The following is a 19,219-nucleotide window of genomic DNA, read 5'->3' as shown; positions in this document are numbered from 1 at the left end:
GTATAACCAGGACTAAACATCATTTTGTTTAGGCATACTCTGATCTCTCTCTCTCTCTCTCTCTCTCTCTCTCTCTCTCTCTATATATATATATATATATATATATATATATATATATATTCTGGTTAAAAATCTTGAGGCGTTATTGACATCCTTTCAAAAACTCATGATGCTTGGACGGAAGGATAAAAACATATAATGAAATCAATATTTCTGATCAGTTTCAATGTACCCTAGCAATCTTCAGTTAGCCTTCATCAAATGATCCAAAAAGGCAGAAAGCAATCTTACGAACTCTTTGAATTAACCATATAGTGTCTCCTTAGTTTGTTCGCATCAACGACATACTTGTTTGTAAGTAACATCCATATCTTTCTCATGATTGATTGCATTTATGATTTCTCTTGGAGTTATCTTCTAGTTGTCATACATGCGTTTGTAAATAATACCTGAAATTCACTTTAAAGATATTTTTTTCACTACAAGGTTGCCTAGTGATCCACCACATGTATGTTTGCTTTGATACTTCTTCACTTGAAAGAATTTTGCTCAGCAAACCTTTGTATAATGGATCTTCTAGGGGAAATTAACCGTTATCTGTGGGTTCTTTCTCATGCATAGAACAACGACTTTGTTATTGCAGTTCTTTAGAAATTTTGTTTTATAGTTAATCTTAATTATATGATCTTTCAAAAACTCACGAAAGTGCTGGAGATCATTAAACATTTTGTTGAAAGCAATTTATCGATTATTTGAGCCTATTATTAGCCACAGGAATTATTTATAATTATTAAGTTCTTTGTTACGCAAGTTATCATACAAACGAGATGCTACTGTTTCAATGTTTTTCAATTGATCTTTATTGTATGAGAATCTATTGAACGAGAACATATTCAAACCACGTCTCATTAGTGCAATAATATAAAATGATTATATTGTCCAACAAATGTTCATATAGGTTATATAACATACCAAGGGTTGGACTTTTCAAATATCATTTATCTCATGTCATCATTGTCTTTCTCCTTTCCTATCGACATGGTATAGTTATCATCATCGATAACATTTGATTCTCCACCATCAACATGATAGCTACTACCACTAATTGATTGTTCGGTTGCACGAACTAAATCAAAATTCATTATATCTATCGCTTATGTTGCTTTCATGCATTTAACATTTATGTATTTCCAACATTTAAGATTAACCATAAAAACTTCACATTCATCCTAAATTACAAGCATAAATTACAAAGCCCAACAATTTGTATATAGCTTTATCATCTGTTAGGGAAGGCTGGATGTCATTCAAATTACTGCAATAAAGATCACTGGTACTGGTTTGCCTACGTGATTTCACATCCTCTGCAGTGATCCTTTGATCATGTACAACATCAATTGTTCATTCTTCATTGTCTGCATATCGAACATCTATATCCCTAATTGTTTCGAATAACTACATGAGTTTCATTGAGTTGAATGTTTGGGACATTAATATCATTCACTGTTTGGGACAGTTGGATGATCACCAAAGGGCTGAGCTCGGTAGATGCACATTCTCTATTTTTTTTAGCTTTATGAGTAACTAAGTAAACATTACCACAAAATAACATCAATTTTATATCATCAATGTCCAACACATCCCAACATATATGTTGGCTATCTCGGTTGGAAGAAAAATTGTATCGACAGATTATTGACTCTTTCACATATCTAATTTGATGAGACATCAAAGCCATAAATTCCTTATAGCTACTGTTTTGGAGACGATTATAGATCTCCAAGTAAGGTGATCAGTGTTACGATAGCATAATTTAACCATTACGAAGTTCATCGTTAAATGCCAACACTAACCACACAACATATCATTTATTTATGAAAATAGCATGCGAGAAAAGACCCTCCATATACACTTCATATATTCAATTAACATAACTACCTACAAGAATTACTTTAAAACCAACTACCCACAATAACCCCTTAACCCTTATTTAATGATTGTACACAGTAAACTAATACAAAAACATCAAATATTAACTAAAGAATAAGTAGACAAACATAAATCATCTACAACACAAATAAACAAATATATATAACCCTTAAACATAGTAAACCCTAAACAGTAAATTTGGTAACAAATATTAAATAAAACAAGAAAAATATAAAAAATATTCACAACAACAACCAAACACAAATATACATGGGCTAATAAATGCTCATATATGCAGAAAAAGAAAAAAAATCAGAATGAAATATAACAATATGCATATATATTGTTCATATGAAACTCAACTTTTGACCAATCCAGAAAAGTCGATGAGAATGATGATACCACAACCTCGACACAATGCAGCAAAAAAAAATTCATGGAACTCATCGTAAGAAGAGAGGGAAAATGGTTAGGGTTCTAGCGGAAAAAGGGTTATGATTCTTTTCAGAAACAAACAAAAAAGAGAAAAAAATGTTTTTATATATGATTAAGTAAAGTATACAAAGTTACGTAGATTCGCATGCCAAAAATTTGCGTAGATCGATATGTATTTGCAGTCTCTTAAGAAATGCATATATTTGAGAGAAAATTTGCATATTTGGGAAGAACTTCACATAGTTGTAGTAACTTTGCATATTAGGAGGATATATATGCTCAATTAGTTAGGTATTTGTGAATTTTTGAAGTTTGGGTTTAAAAGGATGTTTGCAAATATTATTATGTGAACTTCGTGAGGTCCGCAAAAAAAAAACATATGGACCTCCTTTTAAGTGGGAGTTTGCGATACTTGATGAGTGGAGCGATATATTGCACGAACTTCATGTGTTTCGCACATGTGAAGGGAAAAAATGTCCTAACAAAGTTGGTTATTTACGGTTTTGGTCATCAAGCAGATTTTGAAAATTGTAGGGTTTTTAAAGAAACACGTCATTTTTACCATATAGTACGATCATTTTTCATAAAATATATATATATATATATATATAATACGTATAAATATATGTTTAATCTATGTATATAATATGTATTTCATGTATATAATATATAATATATGTATAAATATATAGCATAAAAGTATATATAAATATATAATATGTAAAATGACCTATACAAGTCGAGGCTCATCTAAATGAGCTAGATGATAGCTTGGCTTGCTGAGCTAAATTTCTGAATCGAGCCGATCCAACATCTCATTTCCCAGCACTAGAGTTTGTGCCCACCCTAGTTCAGATTCCTGGCTCTGCCCCTAGGTGAGCTAGAAGAACCCAAACCCACATCCAAATATATAGTTGGATTATAAGTAGTAAGTCCAAAGGAAAACCCAAATTTGAAATTCTATACGTTACTTTTGGTTCGTACACCCTAATGTACATGCAAATGAGAGAAGATAAGGTTGATCCACATCCAACGGAATTTTTGACCGAAATGAGAGAAAAAATCTAGAACGAGTCCAACAATATAAGCCTGAATTCAATACATAAACAAAAATTTGGTTCTATTCTAAGATCTATATCCAAAAATAGCAGACTGGAATTGGGTTGGATGCCTATCTGAATCCGATCCATTTTCACCAGTACCATAGAATCTTGATACGGAACCTCGTAAGCGTGCGTAATTCAATGCAAATGTTGTGGGTCTGAGGGAAGGAATCAATACAAGTTTGGGCTAGACTCCTGGACGGCACTGCCGAAGGTGTAGGAAAATTGCAGCAACCTTTTTCTCTACCTTCTTTCGGTAAGACAACCCATTTGATGATAACTATTATCTTTCAATGTTATTTCCTAGAGTCCAAATCAAGATACACCACTTATTACTTGCAGGCTATGTCACAAAGATTCGGGTACGTACGACCCACATGCCAGTTTTGAAAAATAGAACATGTGGACAGGTTTTTTAATCAATAAAAATATTTTAAAGTATTTTAATAAAATAAATATAAATTTTTTAGTGAAATATATACACACGTGCCATAGTGGCCATCTTTTGAAAAAAAAAAATGGAATCATCATTTTTAGCATATTGATTCTCTTAAATGGATGCATGCTGATACTACAGGGTGGAAATTCCCAACCTACTCATATATCGATAAATCCAGTATTTTGAATTTCAGTCACCAGCCTCAATGGAGGTTGGCGCAGTGGGGTGGAGCCTTAGCCGCTAAACAGGCAGTCAAGGTTTGATTCTCATGAGCATCACTCCTCGCGCAAGCCAGCATAAGCCTCGGAGCCGGGAGTCCTATCCTGATGAGTTTTATGCTGCCGGCATGACGACCATAGGTATGGCAGGTTTCTTCATGTTATAAATCGAGAAAAAAAAAATTACTGTCACCATCAGATCGAACCATACACGGTAAATTTAAGGTGTTCCCTCTTTTCCATTACACCACAAATTTAATGTCGAAAAGGCAATTGCAGTCTTCAAAGAGAATCATTATTAAGAAAATCAATATGTTTACACGCCTACGAAAGATAGTCATTTCTTGTTGTAACTGGCATCATCAAAGTATTAGCTAATTATTACCCCCTCACTTCCTACTCATAAACAGATAAATTATACAAAACCAAAATCCACGAACAATGGACAAAAGAATTAATTTCCCAAACTCCACTCTCAAAATAGCCACCCTACCTGTTGGATATCTACTACTAACGGTAGCGATGTCGTAACCCTCTCCTGAAGCCCCAATGATATGGGTCAGTCCAGCGCCATCCCATTTTTCAGGAGGCATCCTGGAAGGTTGGCAGTTCGTCTAACACCTTCAGACCGGTAAACGGGAGATCACCATACGTCACGCAGGTACCTCCCTTCAGTTTGCAGGTTCTTCACCATGTTTTCAGCCTTGGAACTGTCCAACGATCCCTATGAACGGAATTCAGGCATAATGATTCAGAACTAAACTCAAATGCGCATTGGATGCAGATGAAAGTTCAAAGTGTTTCATCCTTACAATATATGGATATTCATCTATGCCAAGTAGCAAAGGGCAAGCACTAATTAAACATGCACCTGCTATAGGTGATTTTGTAAACATACCTGCTCCTGGGCAATGGTGTGCAATGCTCGGTGAACATCCCTGGCCATGCCTTTGGCATCACCACAGACGTACACGTATCCACCTTGAGATATCACCTCCCAGATATCTGCCGCCTGAACGAGGACGAGTTGGCTCAGTATAAAGACTGAAAGTGACAAAATATGGAAGTTGGTTATGTAATTTACTATCTAACCTTCTCCATCATCTTGTGCTGCACATATTCTTTGGTAGGTCCTTCACGCGAGAAAGCAACGATAAGCTCAGACATGGCCCCAGCTTTCACGAAATTATTTAACTCATCCTCATAAATGAAGTCCTGCATTACACCCACCACCGCATTGAACATAAAATCAGGCAAACTGGATGAGAAATCGACCAATGTAGAGAACCGAAGCGAATTGTAAGAAATAAGTCACCATTCAATTGAAAAGGATCATCATAAACCAAACAGAAGGGAAGATCGTGTTGGGGAACGACTCAACAACCTATCGATAGATCACACTATCTATAGATCGAACAAACAAAACGGGAAGAAGAGAAAAAAGAAATCAACTACACAAAGAACAAGGATTTTACGTGGTTCGGCAAGAGTTGCCTACGTCCAGGGCGGCACTGAGATCCTCTATTATTATGAAAACACACAAGCTCACAATTACAAAAGACGGATTGCCCTCCTTAAATACAAGGAGTCTAGGGCAATCTGTTTATGGATAAAATTATGAAACTACCCTCCAACAATTTTTGGATCCGCAAAAATTAGGGATTTATATCAAGGTAGAAATCAGGCTCCACACTCCAACAGATTGTCAAGTTAAAATCTAGTTCAAAGATGGAAAGTGAAAGCCTGATTACTGAAAGAACTTTGTTTGGCATATTAAACAGGATGCTCATGTATCATCTAAAAATGAAGCATCTGTTGGTTCAGACTTCAGAAAAGGCTGAACAATGCCCACATGTTCCAATATAACTTCCTGATGATGTGGGTGTGCCCATGCATGTGTATGCGTGCTTATAACACTTGCTTCATGTTCATAATCACTAACTACCTAAGAAGCATACCATTTTGCGGTTCCTGCATCCGAACAACAGGATGGCTGTGCCAAGTTGTGCACCAGCTTCTTTCAGTGCTAATCGTTCCTGTAAGAAATGCATACAGATTAATGATGGGAGATCATTTCCAGTGTGCTTAACATGCTTCATAAGTTTTCAGACACATAAATAGAAACAAGTAGAAACCTGCAAAAATCCCCTGAAGGGCGCCAGCCCAGTTCCAGGGCCCACCATGACAATGGGAATAGAAGGATCTGCTGGTAGCCTGAAATTTGACTGCCTTACAAATATGGGAGCCCAGCTACAGTCATGGCTTTCCTCTACTGGAATTGAATGCTGCAAAGGCAAACAAAGTAATGAACCTAATGATACTAAATGAGGGAAAAGCTTCAATGTTAGCAAAATGCTCACATGCGGACAGAAAAGAAAGCACAGTACAGCAGGAAATTGTTACCAGCGAAACATCAGGAAGGAAATATCAAGGGAAAATAAAGCAGACGGTCTCAATAAATATTAAGTAGTTGCAAAATCTATTAAACTTCTTAAATACTGCCAAATATGCCTGATTTTCTCAACAAAAAGGAATAATGAGAAATTTGCTTATATTTTCTGTCATCTTCCACTGCCTTGTACCAAGCAGAATCAACCTAGCAGTGATACTTAGGCTCTCAAAGAGTTCAAATCACAGGAAAACAAAATCAATCATCCACGAAGTTCCCACTCATTTGCCAGGGAAAGTTGGTTCCTCCATCTCACACAGTTAGCGCTCTTTCAGACAATATACTACTACCAGGCAGTCTAGATTATAAGAATGCAAAACTGCTTATGGTTGCATTTTTCTTGAAGAAGAAACGAGTTCAGCTTACAACCAGAGACATGCAACAGAAAGACATACATGTTGCCTTCCAACAGAATCAGAACAAAGCTCAATAACAAAAGCAAACACTGAGTCATAATATTGCCATTGAAAGAAAGGATCAAGATTTACCTTCATCCAAGTTGAACACACACCTCTGTGGATCCTTCCTGTTGGTGTGGGTCCATGCACTAATGCACAGGTAACATGAATCCTTGATGGTGCCATTCTGTAGAAGGGCATACAGACCATTACTTACAACTAGGAAAAAAGGGACATATGTGATGCATTCACTTAAGACTGAATATTCACCTTGGTGAAGATGAGATTGAGTAATATCTAGGTTGCAATCGCGGAGCGATTGCTGCAAAGAAAACACCAAGAGGAGGCTTTGCTGAGGCAAATTCAGCCATTATTTCCAAAAGGCTTCTCTGGTTGGCAATGACCCACTGTGAATATTCATCCTGCACCGAGAAAATGAGAACTATTAGCATTAGAAGATAAAATATTTATGATGAATATAAGAATCTGAAAATTAAATCCCATACCTTTCCAGCAGGAGATGCCAGAAACCTTAGACGCTCAGCTTCAGACTCATCAGATGCATGAGCAGCCAAAGCAACCAAAGCAGCCTGCAAGAAAACAATACAGTTTTATAAAGAGAAGTCAAACATGAGAACAGGATCAATAAGAGCATCTACTATAAATATATGATGGAATCTGGAAACAACAATTACCTTCTTTGGAGGGTTCATAAGATCAGCATAGCGAGCGAGTGCAGTTCTTAAGGTACAGGGAGATGGGAAAGGTGGTGGCAGTGAGCTTCCACTAAGGGGTGTGCCATCTTCTTTGTCAGCGTGAATTGAGAAGAAGGTATCTGGTGCATATCCCAAAAACCTCTCTGCCTCTTCCACAGTCTCAGTACAATTCTCGGCATACACACCAACATGGTCTCCAGTTTCATATCTGGGGGTCAAAGTTGGGACATGAATATACATGAAATTAGCGTAAACCTTCATATGTATTATTGCACCTCCCACAAAATAAAAGGTGAAAACAGGGAGCTTGTAGCAACCAAAGCACACGCAACATAAACAGTGACTTCAATGGTAGTACAATTGAAATGAGAAAAGCAGAGATGATAGCCGAGGATAGCTTCTTGACATAGAAGTATGGCATCTAGATAAAAGAACAAGACAAGATATTGCTAATGACAAGTCAGTATAGCAACTTACACCAGTCCGGTGCCTGAGATGTCAAACTCAAGATGTATGCAAGAACGGTCTGATGCTGGCTGGTGAAGCTCTCTTCGGACTGCCACATTAGCTCTGTGAGAAGAAAACATTTGGAAACTCATAAGAACCACAAAAGGAAACCGAATCAAATTCAATAATGAGGTCAATGGAACCATGAAAATACCTGCAAGGGTGATGAATGTCATGAACAGCATGTCCATTTGCAAAACTCAAGCTCTTCTCCACTTGTTGAGAAGAGGTGGGGTCAAGAAATACTATTCGATATTCTGGGACAGCAGCAGTGTAAGGAGTGGAAACTGCAGGGATGTCATCACCATCACAAAGTAACTGGTCCAACTCAGGCCAGACAAGTTCTTTCCTATAACATCAGAACAAAAAGTCAGTCACTCTGTTTAATTATAAGACTAGAAACTTCGAATTGGTTAAATTGATAGAATAAATCACATGAGAACTATGTCACAGGGATTCGACTAGCAGGGTGCCGCACCCGCGTCGACACGACGCGGGTGCGGGTGCAGCACCGGGTGCAGTCAACCCGACCCTGGGTGCGGTCAACGCACCCAGGGTCTTTTTGGTCCAATTTTCGGACTTAAAAAAAATTTGCCAAGAAAATTTTTTTTGCCCTATATGTCACAGGGATTCTCCAACTAGGTGCCGCACCCGCACCCAATGCGGTCAACCTGACCCTGGGTGCAGTCAATGCACCCAAGGTCATTTATGTCCAACTTTTGGACTTTATATATATATATATATATATATATAAAATTTTTTATATTTTTGCCGCACCCCCGCACCCATGTGACATAGCATGAGAAACAACTTTCAACCAAAGAAAACATCAGAAGTGAGAGTAAACTCAAGACATTCCCAGATACCATGCAGAAAAATCATCCTCAATACACTGATCATCATCTCCCATACCCACTGGTACAAGGCGTTTTGCACCTGAACATAGGGGGAAATGGCTATGAGAAGGAATTTAAAATATAATTCAGAGCACTCTAAGTTTCTAACAGACATTTCATCAAGCCATTTAACCCTCAAAACCAAGAAAAATATCCAGTTCATCCTACAAGGAAGTGGAAAAACAGAGGCTTCCAACATAATGTCATAACTTGTCATATGACAGAGACTTGTGCAAGTAAACAATCAAGAAATATATCTTTCAACAATGCATGTCCATCAAGTAACCTAATTTATGTTAAAACTTTTCCTAGTGAAAATGAATGCCATGATTTCACCATAATCTTATGCTATATAACTTCAGCAGTCTTATGTTAAATGAACTTGTTAGACTACTACCATTTGCTATGTAAAAGATAAAGTAATAAAAAAGCACAAACTGAAATGGCATTGAGCAACCAATTTCACAACATAAGCACGTGACAGTAATGCATTCAAAGTTCCATTCAGATAAAACTGTGAAGTCATTAATGGACATTTTTAAAAACTTTCAAAACAAAAACATGCAGGGCATGCTACAATTAGTTATGAAAAGCAAACATATAAGAAACATTTAAACCAAAATTCATGACACCTCCAGTAAGAATAAGCTACCATAAGAAAACAACTTTGCTAAGCTATTATGGTGGCAGTATGTCATGTAATGCATGACATTTTCTGTCTCTATAAGTACTATATACAGCTTGCAGGTTTCTTACAATGTGATGCTTTAAATTGAATAAAATTCACAAAATGCTCATAGTCCAAATACAAGTGATAGTACTGATACAGCATTCGTCGAATAGTCCTATTCCAGATGACACATACACTACACAAACAATAATCACAGGAAGTCAAAAAATTTATGAAATAAAAAAGAAATTCTAGAACGATCCAGGGTCCACATCAGTTTGCTACACGGTTTAAGAACCGAGTCTGAGACACTAGAGGAACTTACCCTGTTCAGTGAGTGCCTCATCGACCACTGTAGCTACCTGTTATGTTTAAGAGTTTCCAGAAAGGAAAAATTAAATAAATCAGCAACAGGAAGAGCAATTACAAAGCAAGTCAAGCAAAAAAGTAATGCGCAAAGAATAACCTTATTGAAGTGCTCATATTGTCTGTTGCCCAACCCAAAAACACCATACTGAAGGTTCTGGAGCCAGGTTCCCCTCTCTTGTCCCTGAACAAGTAATCAGAATGTTCAATATAAATATATGCAAAATCGGACTATAAGATATTGCTAAGACTTGGAGTTCATTTTGAAATTCACCTCTGTAAACCATTTATAAAACCTGGCAGCATTATCTGTTGGTTCTCCATCACCGTACCTGCAATATCAGAATAGAAATACATTTTTAGAATGTTGCTCAGCGTTCCATTCCTCTGTTCAGCCATAAAATAAGTAGGATATCAACTCACGTGGCTAGCATAAAGAATGCCAAAGTTTCCTTCTTCAATTTCTCTTCATATTCGTCATCATCTGCTGCATAGTCATCCTATAGAGATGAAAACACCATATTTGAAATTAATAACCACCACCAAAATACAAAGGAAAAACCAAATAATTAAAAGCCGATAAAGGAGCATTTAAACATACCAGATCAACAGTTTTAAAAACTGCTTTCTCATACCGCGACTTGGCCTCTTCTATTAGTGCCTGCATCCCAGAACAAATTATCAGAATAGACATTAGATGGAACTCTTAATACAATTTCTTGTTCTTTCCACACATGGAGGTAAATAAAAATTAAATTAAGATGCAGTTGATCCATTTAAGCTGCTTGACCTCACTCTTTGGACCAACCATTTCCTATCACCACAATATAGCATATATCAATGTACCAAAAATTAAATAAAGTATTTATCCATTTAAGTTGTTTCAGGCTTGCAGCCCTCTGTTTTGACCAGCCACTTTCTATCTGCATCGGATAGCAACTATCAATATTTCTTTTCAGTCAAATTGAGAACCAAGATGGTTTCTTTTCTTATTCATACTGTAATCTCTAAACTCTGATAATTATACTGTAACTTCTTGCTTACTATGAATACGGGTGTGAACCCAACACATGAAAATTTGTGATCTAACTTTGAAAACCAATACAGCCAACTCACCATCCTCATGGACATTCGAAAAGTCAACGGTAGAAGCTAACATGAATACATAAACAAATAAGAGAAGAACCACTAAACTTTATGCAGTCAACTCCAAGGGGAATAGTCAGCAACAATAAAATAATTCCATCAAGTCAGCAGGCATTGATGGTAGACGACCACCGTTTCCCAAGCTTCCTCATTTTGAAAAGATAATTTGCATTTGACTTTCGCCATTTCCCACCTTTCATCCGTTTATATGTCTTCGAACCTTAAAATCTTTTTTAGGGGGTACTTTTTATTGCATGTTTCCATCATACCACACGGATTGCTCATAACTTACCTAATGGTATGAGTTAATCGTTGATGAAGATTACAAGCGTAAATCTTATCATTTTGCATATTAAAAGGTCAACGAACTAATTAAAGGTTAAGGCGTCAACAATACTTCATGACCCTCTCCGTGACACTAATTTCGCAAGACTTCCAGCTATTCACAGCCAAAAGAGAAGTAAGGCAACAAATCAGAAGGCACCCACTTCGAGCAGAATTACCGACAGAAAAAAAAAACTATATCACCAATTTCGGAAATGGAAAATAGAAACAAGAAAACTGCCACCGGGATTACCTTAGCGAACCCCTCGGCGGTGCCGGTCTGCGTCCCATAGAACACCGAGACCTTCTTCTTGCCCGCATCGATCTCCAACTCCTTCTCCTTCTTCAAGACCACCGGCTTCACAACCGCCTTTGCCTTGGCAGTCTTCCCGCCGCTTTTCCCCACCGACCTCCTCCACACAAGCAAGAACACGCAGCCGAGAAGCACGGCGATCGAAGTCGTGAGGATCGTGAGAATCTTCGGGTCGTCGCCGAGGCTCCGACCAGAGGAGTCCGGCAGATCCGCCCGGCCGAAGAAGATAGCCGACATGAGGTCGATGGGAATGATCTCCAGTAAACTCTTCACGGCCACGGACTGCATGATCCACCCCGGCTTTTCACTCCCAAAAAAACGACCAGAATCAAGCTAAATCCCACAAGGAAACACCTCACCCTCTGACGTATACGACCCCAGTAAGAAAGAGATCCTTATCGGTCCGATTCCGGCAGATTCCTGCAGGAAATTCTATATAGAAGCCGGACGAGAGAGAGAGAGAGGATTCCGGCACGATCACGGCGAAATTTGCGGGGGGAGACAGAGAGAGAGCGAATTGCGGGGTTTTCGGTGGGGATTTCTCCGGCAAACAGATACTCGGACAGGATTCCAGCAAGATCACGGCGAAATTTTCTAGAGAGAGAGCGATGACAGGATTTCCGATGAGGATATTCTCCGGAATAAAAGGATACGCGGGCGGGATCGCTGGAGTGTCCCGATCGTTTTCCGGCGATATCCCACCGGAAAGCCCTCGACGAGAAGCGGGCGCGACGAAGTGTACAAGAGAGAGAGAGAGAGAGAGGTGGAGAGGGGGAGAAGGCGTTAATATGCGGATCCCGGAGTGGAGCCAAACCTGACCACTCAAACTCACAAGCTCGACCAACCAAACCTGACCAGTCAAACTCACCTAACCACTTAACCATGGTTAGCCACGTGGCATCATCTTATACAGTGCTTATCCCCCCAACCCCACGCTTGAGTTAATTGGGTGTCCCCGGACACCTCTGTTCCAACTTCTAACGCGGCGACGTACGGGGTAGGGAAGAGAATTATAAGACTGCTCCTCATTTTTTTACTTATGACGAATAAGTCCTCTCCCAAGAGAAAAATCAGAAAAAATATTTTTGGATCGTCAATAGTACATCCCCAACCGGGATCCGGCCCATTCGTTCTTGAGCGTTGTGCAGTGTTCTTCTCTCTTTTTCCATGTGGAAACGGATCGGAAACGGATCACGGTCCATGTTGTGACTGATGACATAGCTGTTGTGTAATTAACCCATAGGTTTTATCGAACCCAGGCTCACACCAAGCTACACACATGCTCATATCACATATCATTATCATCATGTCATATGCTCACATGCATAAATAAAGGTTGCAACCACATGCTTAAACAAGCAACATGTGTAACAATTTACTTTACACTGATCATGCCTTATGATATTCAATGTTTATTAACATGCATGTCATATGAATGATTATGAATCAAGAATAACATGAAATACATTAAGTTTGCATGCATATCAGCTTAAATTTTAAGATAAACATCTATAACCATGTTGCATAATATAAAATACAATTAAGCATCCATACATGTCGTAATGTATAAATTTGAACCCCTATTAACCCATTTTTGGAAAACCCATCAAAAATCATAGAAACCAAATTATACTTTCTCAAATTTACTAGGACCCATATCTCAAGAAGACAATCTAAGAAACAGAACTAAAAATTTTGATGTAATAAAATCAAGAAAATTTTGGGACTAAACCCTATTCAGGAAAAATATTAGACAGATCCTATCAAATGCAAAAATTCATCCCAGTTTGGAAAATTTCTTCAGACTTACAGAAATATTTTCTAACAAAACCCTTTTTACTGGATCATCTTATATATGTTACTTTTCACCCAGAGTTTTTTCAATTTATTTTGATCAGTCTTGGTTGGGTCTTTACAACTATTAAAATCGTTGGTTGAAACAATCTTGTAGATAGGGCAGAAAACCTATGCTATGTTGCAACAAACATTTCGGCCTCAAAACTGATCCAAACAAAGTGAAACATGATTTTAAATTCAAGCTCTGGATGTGTAGAAAACTTCAGTATTTTTATTTTAATTTATTGGCTTCATTTTCATGGAGATATCAATTTGTATCTAAAATAGGTCAGAATAAAAAATGAGGACAGAATAACCAAGATTCAAACTCATGCACGATCCATTGATCAAGAACATGATTTAAGGTAAAAATTCACACAATCATGTTTTTTGACGCTCTAAACATATTTTTATCATCATATAACACCTATTTGCTCATATTCATGCTAATCTTGCTAAAACAATAACATACATCATCCAAGAATTATAAAACCTTTATGAAATATCTCAAATAAGATTGAATCATAATAAACTCTAAGCAATAAAAAAACATGATTTCTTTATGCAATAATATGTTGTTTAATCATGCTAAACATAAAATAATCTACCATATATGCTCAGATCATCTTTTTTTAACAAAAACATCAAAACCCTAAAAATATTTTTGCCAAAACCTTTTTTAAAATAATTTTTCGCATACAAGAATATGGAATCATGATTATATCAAATTTCTAAAACTTATAAAACTTATATTTCATCAATATAACCTAATAGTAACATATTAAATACGTTGAAATAAATAAGATCTAGCAAATAACAAGAAACAAACTTTTTCTAAATCATTTTTCTCATTAAAAGCACGAAAATAATCTTGTTTTAAAAACTATTTTTTTATTCTATGGTAACGTAGATTCATAAAAATGTGTTCTCCAAATTGAAACTCAATCTTAGAGAGGTGTTTCAAGCTCTGATCCTCATTGGTTCAGATCTGAAAATCATCACACACATATTCCATGCGTTTAAAAAGATTTATGCCTACACGATTGATGTATCTACCTTAATCAGGTTCTCAAACGTAGATCGGCCTTCGTCTCCCATCTTCAAACCTTAGAGGAGCGTCAATGACTGCTGGAAATGCTCCAATGAAGAATAAAAGAACAAGAAGAAAAAGAAGAAGAACAAGTGAGACTTCTCTCTTTTTTTGCTTTTTATATTAGAAAATCCACTAAGGGGGGGGGGGGGTCCCCTCCTTGGAGTCCAATTTCAATGTTATTTTAATTAGGTTGATCCCTAAGAGTCCTATTCTAAAATATCCTAACTAACTTCTTAATTAATTAAGTAATTAATTTAATTAACCACTAATTAATCTAATTAGTTATAGGGTCCACTAGGGGGGTGTCCAACCCTCTCTAGAGTCCTCTAGGGTTTAAAGACCCTCCTAATGAGGTCTTTAGTACCTAGACTATGTTCCACTTGGGTCCAAATCTAAAAATTATCCAAATCCAAAAACTTGATTCAAATCCAAAACTCAATCAGATCCAATCCTCAATTGGGTTGGATCTAGAAACTAAACAAAAAGATCCAAATCCAAAACCAAATTAAATATTCATATCCAAATATAAGATCCAAAACAACACTGGATCCAAACTCAGGTTTGAATCCAAGCCTAACCCATCCAAGATCCAAAATAGTCCTGAGTCATCACTGAACCCCTGTGAGCTACCCTAACCATACCTGGCACCCCACTAGGTTGGGTGTGACTCCTCTAAGCCTCTCATGGACCCTGGTTTGAGTCCAAAATGTTGTTCAATCAACTTAGACTCTCGAATTTTGCCTAAATTAAAAACTGTTTTTAACAATAATTTAAAAGTTAAACTAAAGCAAAGTCGCAAATGTTATATTCTAACCCCCTTAAAGAAATTTCGTCCACGAAATTTATACTTACTCGAATAGGTAAGGGTATTTTTCTTTCATGATGGCCTCAGGCTCCCACACATACTCCTCAATACCGTGGTGTTACCAACGCACCTTTATTAAGAGAACGGTCTTTGATCACAATACATTTTTCTTATGGTCCATGATCTCCACTAGGTGCTTCTCTGTAGTCAAGTCTTTTTGTACCTCAATATCCTCATACTGAATCACGTGTGATGGATCTGGTATGTATTTTCTCAACATTCACACATGGAATACATTATGGATATTTGCGTACTAGGGTGATAACTCTACCCTATATGTTGTTGCGCCTACATTCTCCAAAACCTTAAACAGTCTTATAAATCTGGAACTGAGCTTCCCTTTCTTGTCAAATCTGAACACACTCTTGGTAGGAGAAACCTGCACAAAAATAAAATCTCTAACCTTGAATGTAAGCTCTCAATGTCGATGATCTGCATAACTCTTATGTCTGCTTTCAGTCGTTCGTAGTCTATCATGAATCCTATACACCTGCTTAGTGTAGTGCTCTATCACCAATAGTATATCTAAAGTATGTGCACCAACCTCATCCCAATATACTGATGACTTGCATGGTCGTTCATACAGTGCTTCGTATGGTGCCATGCCAATACTCGCATGGTAGCTATTGTTGTAGGCAAACTCTACAAACACAACATGCTTATCCCACTCACCTTTCCAATCCAAGGTACAAGCTCTCAGCATATCCTCCAGAGTCTGAATCGTTCATTCTGACTGACCATCTGTCTGAGGATGAAAGGTCATATTCAACTCCAACTGAGTCCCTAAAGCCTTTTGCAGTTGTCCCTAAAACTTTGACGTAAAACATGGGTCTCAATCTGAGATGATCGATAAAGGTACTCTATATAGTCTCACGATCTCCTGCACATATAAATCTACCATACTCTCTAAATATTGGTTGGTCCTGATCGAAAGAAAATGGGCCGACTTAATGAGTCGATCCACAATCACCCAAATCAGTTCCTTACCCCTACGAGTTCTGGGTAGACCAACCACAAAATCTATTATGATAGCTTCCCACTTCCACTGAGGGATCTCAATCTGCTGCAATAAACCACCAAGCCTCTGATGTTCTATTTTCACTTGCTGGCAAGTCAAGCACTTTAAAACATATTCTGTTATGTCCTGCTTCATTCCGCTCTACAAGTAATTCCTTTGCAAGTCTGTAAATATCTTTGTACTACCAAGGTGTATAGTAAACTTACTCTTATGCGCATCACCAAGAACTTCTTCCCTGATCAGAGGGTTGCTAAGTACCCATAACCTCTTTCCATACCAGATACTTTCATCTTTCTTAAGGTGCAGAGCTGACTTGTCCTCCTAACATGCAGCTACCAACTAAGAAAGCTTAGGATCGTCCTTTTACTTCTGTATGATCTACTCCATAATCTATGTCATCACAGCCATGCTGGCAATTCTAATCTTGTTGTCCTCAGCACTAAAGGGTCTCTACTTAATAAGATCCTAAGTCAATCTCCATAAACTTGCTAAAACTTCTTCTGCCTTGCGGCTAAAAGCATCTACTACAATGTTCGCCTTCTCTAGATGGTAAGTGATCGTGAACTCATAATCCTTGATGAACTTAAGTCACCTCATTTTGTCTCATGTTCAACTCTTTTTGCACAAAGAGGTACTTGAGGCTCGTATGGTCTGTGTAAACCTCAAACTTCTTATCATATAAATAATGCCTTCAAATCTTCAATGCAAAAACCACTATTGTCAATTATAGGTCATGAGTAGGGTAGTTTCTTTCATGAACCTTCAACTGATAAGATGCATACGCAATAAATTTCTCATGTTGCATCAGAACACACCCTAGACCTGTGCTTGAGGCATTTGTATACACGACAAAGCAACCTTGTCTTGACAACAATGTCAACAGTGGTACAGTCGTATGCTTTTGCTTTAAGATCTGAAAACTCTCCTTATACTGGGTGTCTCGTACGAACTTCACTCCCTTAGGAAGAAATTTCATTATCGGCAAAGCAATCTGCGAGAAATCCTGTATAAAACATCTGCAATATCCAGCCAGTCCAAAAAAACTCCTAATATCACCAACAGTCTTGGGTTGCTCTCACTTTAATACTACCTTCACCTATTAGAATACCAAAAGTACATCCATTAAAGTTTAAGAATTTTCAAAAATTTTATACTAATACTCAAGAAAAAAATCACTCACCTTAGCAGGGTCCACCAAAACACCCTCTTTAGAAATGACATGACGCAAAAACATCACCTGATCGAGCCAAAACTCATACTTAGAGAATTTTGCATAAAGCTGATGTTCTCTAATAGTGCTTAAAATGATCCTCAGGTGCTCCTCATAATCTTCCTTACTCTTAGAATATATCAGAATATCGTCAATAAAGACAATCATGAACGCATCCAAATATAGTCAAAAAATCCTATTCATGAGGTCCATGAATATTGTTGGGGCATTTGTGAGTCCAAACGGCATAACCAAGAACATATAATACCCATAACGGGTCCTAAATGATGTCTTAGGGAAATCCTCATCCTGAATCCTGAGTTGGTGATAACTTGATCTTAGATCAATCTTAGAAAATACCATCAAAAGTTATGTTTTTACAATCCTTCAAAACCCCAAATTACAAGTTAGGATTTATCTTAGCCTTCTAAAGATGATCAAACAAGTCTTCAATCCGCGACAAAGGGTATTTGTTCTTAATCGTCACTTGGTTCAACATCCTATAATTGATTCATAACTACATAGAACCGTCCTTCTTCTTAACAAACAACACTGGTGCTCCCTATGGTGACAAGCTAGGTTGAATAAAGCCCTTATCTAACAATTTTTGCAACTGCTTTTTGAGCTTCTCGAGCTCAGCTGGTGCCATCATGAATGGAGCTTTGGATATTAGGGTCATTTTAGGCACCAAGTCTATAGCAAAGTTCATCTCTCGCCTAGGAGGTAACCCAAGTAGCTCATCAGAAAAAAACATCTGCAAACTCTCTCATGACCTTCAGCTCTTCTATCGTGGTCGATGTGGGCTCAACCAAAGACACACTGGCAAAAAAAGCCTCACAACCGCATCCAACCAGATGTTGGGCCTTCATCAATGAAAGCAACTTTGCATTTTTCATCGATCAATTCGCTTTATACTTGAAGACGGGTTGGTCAGGGTCAATAAAACATATTTGCCTCTTGCGACACTTTATACAAGCATAGTGCTAGTACAACCAATCCATCCCCAAAATCACATTATAACTTATCATCTTCAGGATGATCAGGTTGGCAGATAGATTTTGCCCTGCAATCAACACTTCTACCTTTGATAGGTACTCACAAGTGATAGTTTTACCGCTCGAAGGTGTAACTATCTCTAGTGTGTAACCCAAAGTAACAGATGGTATATCCAACAATAAAACAAAATGTGTGGCAACAAAAGAGTGAGCTGCTTCAGTGTCGAATGGCACTTGAGCACCAAAATCGCTATAAAAATAGTACCTTCGATGACAACGACATTATGCTCCAA

At 37.6% G+C, this 19,219-nt stretch overlaps 1 protein-coding gene across 1 annotated transcript; it reads right to left on the bottom strand.

The window, feature by feature from the left end:
• Positions 1 to 4,397: 4,397 nt before the first annotated feature.
• On the bottom strand, positions 4,398 to 12,714 carry LOC149837298 (NADPH--cytochrome P450 reductase-like). Its single transcript, XM_090005951.1, has 18 exons — positions 11,850 to 12,714; positions 10,728 to 10,787; positions 10,550 to 10,626; positions 10,401 to 10,458; positions 10,227 to 10,310; positions 10,086 to 10,122; positions 9,061 to 9,130; positions 8,349 to 8,543; positions 8,165 to 8,257; positions 7,667 to 7,895; positions 7,478 to 7,561; positions 7,242 to 7,393; positions 7,062 to 7,158; positions 6,260 to 6,409; positions 6,083 to 6,160; positions 5,217 to 5,339; positions 5,023 to 5,136; positions 4,398 to 4,848 (listed from the first exon to the last, which is right to left on the bottom strand). Exons 1-18 carry the CDS (start codon positions 12,195 to 12,197, stop codon positions 4,768 to 4,770), a joined length of 2,130 nt encoding a protein of 709 aa, XP_089862077.1. The 5' UTR covers positions 12,198 to 12,714; the 3' UTR covers positions 4,398 to 4,767.
• Between the last annotated feature and the right edge of the window lie 6,505 nt (positions 12,715 to 19,219).

Source organism: Nuphar pumila, chromosome 5 (genome assembly GCF_984573655.1).
Source record: "Nuphar pumila chromosome 5, dmNupPumi1.hap1.1, whole genome shotgun sequence".
In the NCBI taxonomy this organism is placed as follows: Eukaryota; Viridiplantae; Streptophyta; class Magnoliopsida; order Nymphaeales; family Nymphaeaceae; genus Nuphar; species Nuphar pumila.
Note: the sequence above shows the minus strand (reverse complement) of the source record. Positions and strands in the feature narration are given on the sequence as shown.